This window comes from Epinephelus moara, chromosome 11 (genome assembly GCF_006386435.1).
Source record: "Epinephelus moara isolate mb chromosome 11, YSFRI_EMoa_1.0, whole genome shotgun sequence".
Classification (NCBI taxonomy): Eukaryota; Metazoa; Chordata; class Actinopteri; order Perciformes; family Serranidae; genus Epinephelus; species Epinephelus moara.
This window is the reverse complement of record NC_065516.1, coordinates 31,021,987-31,034,120: the sequence shown is the minus strand read 5'-3', so window position 1 is coordinate 31,034,120 and position 12,134 is coordinate 31,021,987. Positions and strand designations below refer to the sequence as shown.

General features: G+C 44.7%; 1 protein-coding gene across 2 annotated transcripts in view; it reads left to right on the top strand.

Moving 5' to 3' along the window:
* The window catches only part of mpp7a (MAGUK p55 scaffold protein 7a), a 179,506-nt gene that overhangs the window by 108,701 nt on the left and 58,671 nt on the right, over positions 1 to 12,134 (top strand). For both annotated transcript variants that reach the window (XM_050057012.1, XM_050057013.1), the window contains exons 7-9: positions 7,168 to 7,249; positions 7,740 to 7,825; positions 8,512 to 8,586. In XM_050057012.1, coding sequence (XP_049912969.1) covers positions 7,168 to 7,249; positions 7,740 to 7,825; positions 8,512 to 8,586 — 243 coding nt within the window. The remainder of the gene's footprint in view (positions 1 to 7,167; positions 7,250 to 7,739; positions 7,826 to 8,511; positions 8,587 to 12,134) is intronic.

The following is a 12,134-nucleotide window of genomic DNA, read 5'->3' as shown; positions in this document are numbered from 1 at the left end:
AGCTCTCATAGAAACACACACGCAGACACGCTCGCATGCACACAAAAAACACACCTACACATGCTGTCACTCATGCGTGTATGTGCTTTGACAGACGTAGACGTTCCCCTTCTGACTTCCTGCACTGTTTCCATGCGCAAGGAAAAGTCTGAAATGGCTTCCATGTGCCAGGAGGCGTTGAAGCCATCGGTTTGTACTAATGCTTAGCTGCTACACCAGGAAGCCCATCTTGGTGCTTGAGGGCCCTTACCTACCTTGTTTCTTCCTTATGTGTGCCCCACACACACATCATGCAGCTTATTTAGGTTCTAGCCTGACTGTTTATGTATTTGTTTAACAGAGCAAGGACTCCTCATTAGTGGCCATGCATGGCTGGATGCTGATGATAGCACCCATAGGGTATCAAGGGGGAGGTGATGCTGAGTTCAGAATGTTGGATTTGCCCCCCTCGTTCCAGCTGCCTCTCAGTGCTTCCAAGCTATTCGTCAGGCCTCCAGGAGAGGCTGATGCACCCCTGGAGGATTGAGAGAATGAAGTCTGACTGTAGATTGTGATGAGGTGGAGGGGGAAGTGTGGCGAACCCGTAATAATCAAGAGTCTGGGAAAAATTGGGTTCTACAGAACTTTGGAATGGCGAAAGAAAAACGTGAATATGTGAGGTGTTGTTGATTATTCCAGCAGTTTGTGGCTGATTTGAAACTCGGCTCCTTTAGACTTCCTCTACTTACTACCTGAAGATAATGAGGGCCAGGTTGCCTTTACTGACATGAACTGACCTCTGCTTTTTCTCACACCTGTTTGCTTTTAGCAAAGACTTCTCTTCCTCTATTTGCTTCTACTTTATGTCTTGCTCTTTTGTTTTCCACCTTGAGCTGGTGTTATGCTTCTGTTAAGACAACCGAAAGTTGTTAAAGGTAACCGTATGTCGCAGAGGAGCCGATGCACACATCTCCCAAATTTCAACAGCGCATCATGCAGTCAACAGTCAACTTAATCTACTGTTTTAATATTTAGCATCAAAAAGCTCAGCATGACAGACAGAATATCTCACTTGTATAGGCTAAAAAATATTTATATGTAGTATGAGTGTAACAGACTTGCTGAGTCTAAGCTGAATCCTTTTCTTAAGGCGTGTCTGCTTTGTTGTTTTGGTGAATTGTTATAAAGCTCTACAACAAATAAAACAACTTGTGAACGCACCTCAAAAAAACCACACTGTCTCGCAGGACTCTCATGCCCAATGTTGATCTGTTTTCTGACCCGGCCAGTTGGAGTTGATCTTGCATATCTTTGGGGCGGCAGTAGCACAGTCCATAGGGACCAGGGTCGGGAATGGCAGGTATAGGTTGTGTTTGTGCGTGTGTATTTCGGACCTGTGTGTATATTCCAACAGAGTGAAAACTAATTGACCCTCAGGGATTAATAAAGTATATCTTCTTACAAAGTATTCTTCTTCTTCTTTTTACCCTGGCAGCAGCATGCGCCAGTGACATTGACTTGTACTGATTCATTCCACTTTACACAAGCTTCTGTAATATCATCGCAATAATGGCCCACAAGAGCCACATACAGCCAGCAAATCATGTGTGGTTTTATCAAGACCAGTGAGTTAATCCAGAGTAAATATAGTCCAAGTATAGTCCGGCTTCACCTCTGGGGCCGATTATTACATTTTGTTTGTCTTTTTTATCACTAAAAGTTGAATCACACTCAGACAGATGGCCTATGTCTGCTACTGGTGTTTTTGCTTTTTTTTTGTATACAGAGAATTACCCAATTTAGTGACAGTCATTGCCTCCCGACATGCAAATCTTCCACCAAAACATGTTCACTCCAGACACTCTTTTGCAAGGGCATGGTCGCTGCATCCTTGGCTTAGCACCACTAAAGACATTTGTGATTGGTTTAGAGTAGTGGTTTACAAACACCAAAGGGCAAGCCAAAATCTCAAGACACACCTGTATTTATATCTGTGCACAATAGCTTTTATAACATGTGTTATCACTCTTATCATGACCTAAGACAATAAAAATAAGAAAAAATAAGACAGGTAGCTTTCATGATACTGTCAACTTTTTTTTCTCTTTTATTTCAGTGGTAGGTTGTCTTCGCTGGTGCTTTGTTGTAATTTGCTCCATACAATAAAGCGATCTATTGTCCTATTTGCAGCTTTCTCCTTTTAAATGTTTTCATCCCTCACACTGGCTGCCAATTGGGGCTTTTGATGTGTCACACACTTATACTTCTCAAACTACCACAAATAGGTTCCTGTTGAAGGTTTTCATATTAAATTAAATTATGTTTTTTTAGCTAGAGTTTGTCTGTTAATCCTTATTAGAAATGGGTGTGCACAACATACTGATACAGTCAGTTAAAAAATTAATTCATAACTTTTTGTATAGGCCCAGTTAACTATTGCATGAGGAATATGTGGTTATCACGAAATCCTACGGCACACCTTTATTGGCATCACTGTACACCAGTGTGCCGCAGCACACCATTTGAGAACCAGTGGTTTAGAGAAATACAAACAACCCAGAGCATTTTTCCCTCTATAGCAGAATGATAATGTGCACTTCCAGACCTTTATCTAGCGCTGACACTGTGCTGTGAAGATAGGTTTGGCTACACAAGACTACATTCCTCATTGATCTCACTCTCTGTCTCTTTGGTTACTTCTATCTTGCTCTCTCATCGTATTTCTTCTTCTTATTTATTCACTCATTAGCTCACAGTCTTACACTCAACCCTGACCTCTACTCATTTATCCACAGCCTGCCTCCTTCACTTCCCTCCCAGTTAACTTGTCAGGCCTGACTCTGCTCTGGTCTTCCACTTACCCTCCAGTCTGGCTCGCTCGTGTTGCCACTGGAGCGTTTTGGCCTCTCTCAGCTTTCCTTATCAGACAGAGCTCATTTGGCTACCGTACCAGGGCTGAGTTCAGACTGGGGTTGGCCAGATTAAGAGGAGAGGTTCCCCCTCCCTTCATCAGTTCCCCTCTCCCTTGCTTCTGGCTTGGCCTGCCTGTGTAGGCCCATCACGTTAAAGGGCAGTGGGTCAGATGAGAATCACGAAGAATAAAGACTTTAAAAAAGGCGCAGCTTCAAATAACTTGTTGAAGAGAGTCAGTGAGGTGTAAAAGGAAAATGGGCATGGGCAAATTTGTCCACCAACACCCAAGTTTGTTTCTCTACTGGTGTAAAAACTCATAAAGCATGGTGGTTTAAATGGGGATAAAATGGTCTCCTTGCTTCCCAGGGTTCACGACCCCATCCGTTCGTGTTTGCATGCTAAATGTGCTGCTCTGTAATCACCATTGCCACTTGCAATAAAAGTCGTAAAAGCGGTGTTTCTAAATGGCATCAGGGTTTCAACATGTGATTTAAGCCATATGTGTCAAAACACGATTTATATCTACACACCATATGTGAGCAGATTCCATAGATAGGCATGGACGTGCGGTGGAGAGCACGTCTGTGGAGTTTATGCACACAGCCTATTGTCGTTACAAAACTCTGAGTCCAAGGCTGCCTCTCTGCTGTTTAGTTAGCCTTTAGACTGCCACCAGCCACCAGGGACCCCGGGGACACAATAAAAACATCCATCATACCACTGGCCATCAGCCAGCCTGAAAAAGGAAAGTCCGAAAGAAAAAGCAGAGAGAGAAAGTTAATGACCACATGTCTGAATACTCCTGTGAGATTTCCTGCAGACTCCCCATCACACCCTGTTGTCTGTCACAGTCCGTCTCTTTCCCTGCAGCGCTCTATTCTTTCAGACACACACACACAAAAGGCCTCTCTGTCTGTCCCGGGGCCATTGCATCACAGACAGCTGCTTTAAGTCACACTGAGGGGTTATATGTGACCCTGACACCGGGGTCTGACAGTGCCTTCTCCTCTCACTGACCTGCTCCACTGATTTCTCTCCTACTGCAACCTCTCGGGTTTCTATAATAAGCCCAATTATTCTATTAGGTCCGCAACTCTCTGCAGACCCTACCACTGTCTTATCCCGATGTCCTTCCACATCTCAACACCTTAAAGGCCTTGAGGAAACCATTATCTAGGAGGAAAACCATTAGGTGTGAATAGGTCGTGAAAACAACCAAGATGACATGCTAATGGCGTCGACGAAGTGGCACAAACCAGAGACTCCTTTAGTCTTTGAGGGGTTTTTTTTTTTTTTTATCTACTTTGCTTTCATCGATGGTAGTAGCCAGAGCTACTTTGGACCTGTCGAAGGAACACCGGAGCGGCGTGACTCATGGCAAGCCATTGCACTCAAGCGGTCGACCTGGGCGGCAATGGATTAGGACAGTTGAAATAAAGCACGGCTGCTGAGCGGCGTGAGGAAGGCTGCGAGCCTGTTCCTTTTTTTTTGCAACAGAAATAAAAACAATCTTTGGGGATGATGGGAATAGCAGCTAGGAAAGGGTGGAAGGATGAGTTGCAGCCCCGACAAACTATGTGTCGACTAGACGGCGCATCTGTCTGGTTCGGGTCGTCAGGCCCAAGCGAGGATGACGCCACACGCGGGGTTGCAGTTTGTGATCCTATTCCATCCTAGATCCCAGCCAGGCTGGTGCCTAAATGGTGTTTGTGGGAGGGCTGTGACAGGTTGGCACCCATTAAGCCTATTGTTTTATGGTTAAAGGAAGAGGCTTTTTGGGTTTACTGGTAAATGCATCACCGCTGTCATTTCAAATAAGGAAGTTGAAACCCTATCCTCTTCTTCGTGTGTCTCTCTGGCCGAGCACCAAGCCCATAAAGGAGGACAAGGAAGGCTTGAGCGACTGTGTGTGTTTGTGTGTGTGTTTTGAATCTGCTGCCTCCTACCTGTTTGGCCCTCACCTCTCTCTGTAGGCCACTGATGCCTTCGGCCACTACTGCTGCCGTGACAGAGTGAGTCAGAATATCAGAAACATCCTGTTAGATCATTACGTTCACCAGGTGTAAGCCTGGAGGGGGTCATGTGTTTAGTCGTATGTGTGTGTGTGTGTGTGTGTGTGTGTGTGTGTTTGTTTGTGTGCGTGCGTGCGTGCCTGCGTGCCTGCGCGTGTGTGTATTTGCCTGTCTCTCTGCAGTAACTCTTGCATACTACTAAACCAATCAGCCTAATGATCTCCATCCATCCATCCATCCATCCATCCATTTTCAACCACTTATCTGAACCTGGGTCGCGGGGGCAGCAGGCCAAGCAAAGTACCCCAGACATCCCTCTCCTCAGCAACGCTTTCTAGCTCTTCTTTGGGTACCCCAAGGCGTTCCCAGGCCAGATGAGATATGTAATCCCTCCAGTGTGTTCTGGGTCTGCCCCAGGGCCTCCTACCAGTGGGACGTGCCTGGAACACCTCTAAAGGGAGGTGTCCAGGAGGATCCTGATCAGATGTCTGAACCACCTCAACTGACCCCTTTAGATGCGAAGGAGCAGCGGCTCTACTCCGAGCTCCCTCCGGATGTCCAAGTTCCTTACCCAATCTCTAAGGCTGAGCCCAGACACCCCATGGAAGAAACTCATTTTGGCCGCTTGTATCCGCGATCTCATTCTTTTGGTCACTACCCAGAGCTCATCACCGTAGGTGAGGGTTGAGACGTAGATGGACCAGTAAATCAAAAGCTTTGCCTTCCAGCTCAGCTCCCTCTTCACCACAACGGTCCGGCACAGTGCCCGCATCACTGCAGATGCCGCGCCAAATCACCAACCCATCTAACATTCCATTCTACCCTCACTTGTGAGCAAGACCCTGAGGTACGTGAACTCCCTCGCTTGAAGCAGTAACCCTCTCCCAACCTGGAGGGGGCAGAGAACCATGGCGTCAGATTTGGAGGTGCTGACTCTCATCCCGATTGCTTCACACTCGGCTGCAAACCACCCTAGTACATGCTGGAGGTCACGGTGTGATGAAGCCAACAGAACCACATCATCTGCAAAAAGCAGACATGCAGTACTGAGGTCTCAGCCTAATAATATGTGGGCACATTTATGCCCGTATGCTTAAGGACCTCTCGTGGTTGCAGTGATTCAGCATGGTTGAAAAAACAGTTTTATTGACTGTTTCATACCATCATGGACTGCTGACTCCTCACTCCCCTAAACCTGCTGGTTAGGGGCCACAAGTCCTCAACAGTATCACGTGGCAAAAAGAAAAAGGCATTTTCGTCTAAAAACAAGCTTTACCTGATCTGTTGTAGGCCACATTTTGGCCTTCGTCATGGCTCAAAAACTGATATCCATACCAAAGTTTGGTCTCATTTTGAACCAGAGGATCTGCAGATTTATTCCATCATATTTTATTAATCACTAAAGAAAAAATGTTGTGTTATCCTTGCTGGCATCTTGACTGTAAGGGAGCCGGGAGGGACAATTCCACTGAGGGCAGCTGAGCCAGTTGTATTGTCTAGAGTGGCGAAACCAGCACCGGCAGCTGCCTGATGGAGATCTGCATTCTACTCTGTGCACTCTGTGCTCTAGTTAAATGTGAAATTGATGGAAAATTTTACTTGGCATGCTTATATTGAGTCATTTACTTGATCTTGCATTGTTTTATTGAAGAAATGTATGCAAAATTTAGTCTTTTAAGTGAATTATTGATTTAAACCTTTGAGCTTTTCTGCCCTATACTGACACTCCTTTGATTTACACATTCACATTTCACCCCAACAACCAATTTCGAAGGCATCTGTCTCATAGTAATGAAGTAGAAATGCCATGTTAATGTGTTTTGCCATTCTTAGCATGTATTCACTCTTTGATTTCCTATCAAGTCAGTGCATACATGTGTGGGAGGTGCAAAGATCACAGAAGAAGATTCACATATTTTAAATGAAATAGGTAGTGTGTTAAATGAACTAACTACCTGCACCATGTCATAATTTTATGTATTAAAACTATACCTTAAAAGCACCTACGTAAGACATCAAAGATTTTTCTCTGTTCATTCTTTAAAAGACATCCATTTTTTTCTGGAAAAGTAATCATAAATCAACCATTTGGATAATGAGCATTCTCGTGAGTAGCAGTTTATGTCCTTGAATTTCGACCAGATGCTTCTTTCTGTCATTTTGAGCTATCATCATTTGACATTTGAACAGTCCAACTTGAAGCAGAATGGAAATGCAGCGCGGATCATCCAGTTTTTCATCATTCTCTGTGATTGCTTTGCAGGGAGCAACGATAAGGCGTGACGAGCACACTGGAGCCATCCTCGTGGCCCGGATCATGAGAGGAGGGGCAGCTGACAGAAGCGGTCAGTTTTTCCTCTTTTGTCTACCAAAACATTTGTGTGTGAGTCTGCAGTGTGAAAGTACTTTATATCCCAACAGAATTACATCCAGTGTCTAACAAAGAGGGGATGTATTCAGGGATTATCCCTGCACCTGAACACACCGAAGTCTGTGCCATAAGTTGTCCTTTTCCACTTTGTAAATATGAACACAAATGACAAGTATACAGTGACGCTCTTCTTGCTGTCCACGTGTTTTTGGTTTGATTGTGTGTTCATTGTGACCAGTCTGTTTTTCAGCTCTGCCACAGTAAAGCCAAAGGCAAATTTCCACATGTGTTGACAATAATGTTTTGATTCTTTTCCAATCTCAAATGCCACCATGGCGATAAACAGTAATCTGGGGTACTATACACATCCCGGGGCTTTGTGAGCACTGGACTTTTACACAGTAGCTCACTTCTATTAGGACAGTCGATCGTCAATATGTAAACTTTGTGTTTGTGTGTGGCAGGGCTGATTCATGTAGGAGATGAACTGAAGGAGGTCAATGGAATCCCTGTGGATGACAAGAAACCAGAGGAAATCATTCGTATTCTGGTAAGCCTCATCTGTTTGTGTGTGTGTGACTGCATTCTCCCTTGTGTGTGTGTGTGTGTGTGTGTGTGTGTGTGTGTGTGTGTGCTGTTCAAGGCTTTCTCCCGTGTTTCAGCCCCAATCCCTTGGCGAAAATAACATTCCTTGTTTGTGATGGCAAAAAACCTCCCCTAACTCATCCAGGACCATGTGCTCTCCCGTCGCAGCGCTGAAAACCAAGCACTGGCCTTTCTCTACAAGTCTTTCTTGGCCTTTAGACCACATACATTGAGCCACACGGTCCCCCCTGGATTAGATTGATGCTTAGTAGTTCCTCCAAACAGGCTCCGCCACAGGCCTCAAATAAGCTTCACCGTGGGCCTGAACTCTGCCAGGGGGGGACAACTGGAGAGGAAAGAGAGAGTCTCTTAAACTCAGGAGTCCGTCTCAGACACAAAGGCCTCTGGAGCGTGATGATAGCTTTCATCACTCCTCCTTTTACCCCCACACATACTCTATATGCCTGCCAAGCAGAGTCATCCAATCCTAATAACCCTTCCATTGTTGAAAAATCAAACAGTGCTTTGCGTCATGTGACTTTCATTGGATTAGGTGCCTTGTGAAATATTTGCAGGACAGATGACTGGTGTTTCCACCCCCTCCACTTGGACCTAAACTGCTGTATCTGTCTTGCCTTTCCCAATATTCAGGCCCAGTCGCAAGGAGCGATTACCTTTAAAGTCGTCCCCGGCGTCAAGGAGGAGGCGCCAACCAAGGAGCCAAAGGTAGGTCTTGTTCTGGCGTAAGCCTTCTGTTGATTGGGTTACACTCATCGACTTAAAAAACAGAGAGCGTCTCTGCTCCAGCATGATACGTTTTTGTTGGAAATCTGGAACAAGCGATGAATGAACACGGAAAGAGGAGAGCTGTAATATGGTAATGGGAAGAGCGTATAACGGGGCCAGATTGTTGAACCACTACCTGAGTTTCAGTATCAGCGACAAATTTAGGATAACTTTGAGGAAACCCTGTTTTACTTTGAACACGTCCCCTTCACATATTCAAAAGCATTCAAACCCAGACTCACAACCCCACCTTACTTCTTCTGTCAGATTTTTGCTCCTGCATGTGTCTGCGATATATATTTCTCTCTGACTGTCCACACCAAACACATTTTAGTCATGTTAATGCATAGATAATACATCTGTCAGCCATCCAAAATCCACAGAACAGTCGTTAGTCTCCTTTTAAAATGTACACCAGACAAGTAACGGCTTCATTCGTACAACCCAAAGTGTATTTTCCAACAGATGACATGGAAAGTAGAGACAGTGGCTTCAGAAACTATTTTCCCACCTTCACTGACGGCCCAAGACAGCGGTTCAGAGCCAGACTTGTTTAAACCTCTAGCAAGGCTTCAGGAGTTCTAGTCAAGGCAATAGAAAGTGACAGAAGAGAGGAGGTGAATGAGTGGTGCAAAGAATGTAAAATTGCCTCTGTGATGAGCACAGTAAACTGTAGCAGTGGTAGCAGGACCAGTACTTTCTCACAAGAGTAGATTTAAGGTGACAGCGACCTTCAGACAGAGCGCGGTTGCTGCCATCAGGCAACATCAATGTTCTGTGTTCTGATCCAGCCTGTACACTACAAGCTGCTGCTCTCCACCTTGTATACAATCACCACACAGTTAAAAAGAGCAGGTCGTAGCTTAAAATAGTGGAAATGTTTTGTATTATGACACAGTTATTAGAGCAAGTTTTGCTAAAATCTGTTTATATTCAGACCAGAGAATTAAACTTTGAAGCTGATGTTCCCTCAGTAGTGGTTTCTTTCTTAGATGTGTCTGTTTTCTGCTGGTGGAGCCGTGTCTGATGATTCAGGGAACTCAGATACCAGTAAAATACGTTCCTGTGTTGTTTCTCTTGCTGAAGTTTCTGCGGTTGCCGTGGTGACGGAGGGAGCTGGGCAGCGAGTTGAGAAAGATAAAACCATCATAAACTCCAAATGCAGCGGCAAAGAGCTGTTCACGCTCACCTCCCTCTCTTTGCTGCTGCCATTTCCGCCTCAAAGCCCCTTTAGTGTTTAGGTGTGTTCAGAAGTTAGTGGTGAATTGGTTCTTAGTAAAGAAACAGTTATAGCTGGAATCAAGTAACAAAAACATATTTTTACAGAGCTCACCATGTAGTCCTTTGGCTTCACTCACTTTCCTCCAAGCCCTCTACTTTCTATGCCTTGGCTGGAAGCAGTATGTTTTCAGGTTGTCCGTCCGTCCATCTACCCGTCCCATTCTCGTGAACACAATATCTTTAGAACACCTTTAGAGAATCTCTTCAAATTTGGCACAAACATCCACTTAGACTCAAGGATGAACTGTTTAGATTTTGGTAGTCAAAAGTCAACGTCACTGTGATCTTGCATCTACCTCATTCTCAAGATTATGATATCTCAAGAAGGCCATGAGGGATTTCTTTATCCGAATTTGGCAAAACATCCACTTGGACTCAAGAATGAACAGATTAGATTTTGGTGGTCAAAAGTCAACGTCACTGTGATCTTGCATCTACCTCATTCTCAAGAACATGACATCTCCGGGCGTCGGTAGCGCAGTGGATAGTGCCGGCGCCACAGCGGTTGCAGGTTCGACTCCGGCTTGCAACCATTTGCTGCATGTCATCCCCCACTTTCTCTCTCTCTTACCGTTTCACTTTATCCTGTACAGTACAGGCAAAAAGCCCCAAAAAAATAATCTTAAAAAAAACAAAAAAAACAACATGACATCTCAAGAAGGCCTTGAGGGATTTTTTTTTTTTTTTTTAATTTGGCACAAACGTCCACTTGAACTCAAGAATAAACTGATTAGATTTTGGTGGTCAAAGGTCAAGGTCACTCCAACCTGGTCTGTCTCATTCTCATGATCGCGATATCTCAAGAACACCTTGATGGAGTTTCTTCAAATTTGGACTGAAGTATGAACTAATTAGAATCTGATGCTCCAAGGTCAAGGTCACTGTGACCTCACACAAGATGTTTTGGCCATAACTCAAGAATTACTTTGCTAATAATGACAAATTTCACACAAATGTCTCATATCTAACAGGATAAAATGATGACGTGATGACACTTTATATCCAAAAGGTCAAAGGTCATCTTCATTTTGACATCATAATGTTCTGCAAAAATACTTTTCTGGCCACTATTCAATGCCATAACTCAAGAACAGAAGGGCAGACATTTTGTCAGATACTGAATTGACAGTAATCTTGGGTGTCCACCTTGAAACAGTGCCGATTGTACAGATCTTCTGTCTGTGCTGCCGGGGTGAAGATGTCTGTGAAGCATCAGCGTTTCAGAATTTGTAGCTTCTTTGCAGCAACATCCATACTGGACACATCGTCAGCTGTCAGCATGCATAGGAGTCTGGACAGACGTAAATTTAAACTATAACTTGCTAACTAACTATAAATTGCTTTGCATTTGAACACACCCTCAGCGTACTTTATAAATGTTTGTTTTTTTTAAAGATATTTTTGGGGCATTTTTGCCGGTATAGATAGGACAGGTAAGCATGAAGGGGGGAGAGAGAGGGGTAGAGTCGAACCTGGGCCACTGCGGCAACAGCCTTGTACATGGGGCGCCTGCTCTGTCCACTAATCCACTGATGCTCCGTACTTCATAAATGTTTGAACACATGTACATGAACAAGACTTTAACAAAGAAAAATAGAAAACTATTATCCAGTCCAGACATTCCTCACCAGCATTTCTGTTGGTACCCAAAAAAAACATTGAGGTTTGATACGCAGCCACATTTAAGACAAGATTATCTTCATTCATGTTGGACCGCTGCACCAGGAGACAGTAGCTTGTAGCCATCCATTCTGAGGGTGGTTTAACTGACACTCCAATCAGCATGCCATCATTCTCACCCACTAGGGTGCTGATACACCATTTCTCACACGCCCATCTATCAGTAGCAGACAGAGGCTGGATCCACTCGCTGGTTTTAAGCTCCAGGGTCGAAGGCCGTTTATCATTACTAACAACACAGCCCACCCTGCATGTGTAACAGAGGTGTACAGGACCAGGGTGGGCCACTTACATCCTTTGTCATCGTGTAATGGTTGGAGCTGTCTGGCCGTCTGACAAACAGTCCGCCGGTGCCAAACACTCAGCCATTCCTTCATGAAAATAGCCCGCTTACATCAGGTAGTGTAGATGCATCAAAGGGGCAGCTAAGTGGCTGAGCATCCACAGGCCAAATAAACCGAGCCAAGTGACGAGAAGCAGTGTGTAGATGTATGGGTATATTCTGCCGGAGGTTTTAGCAGCCAACG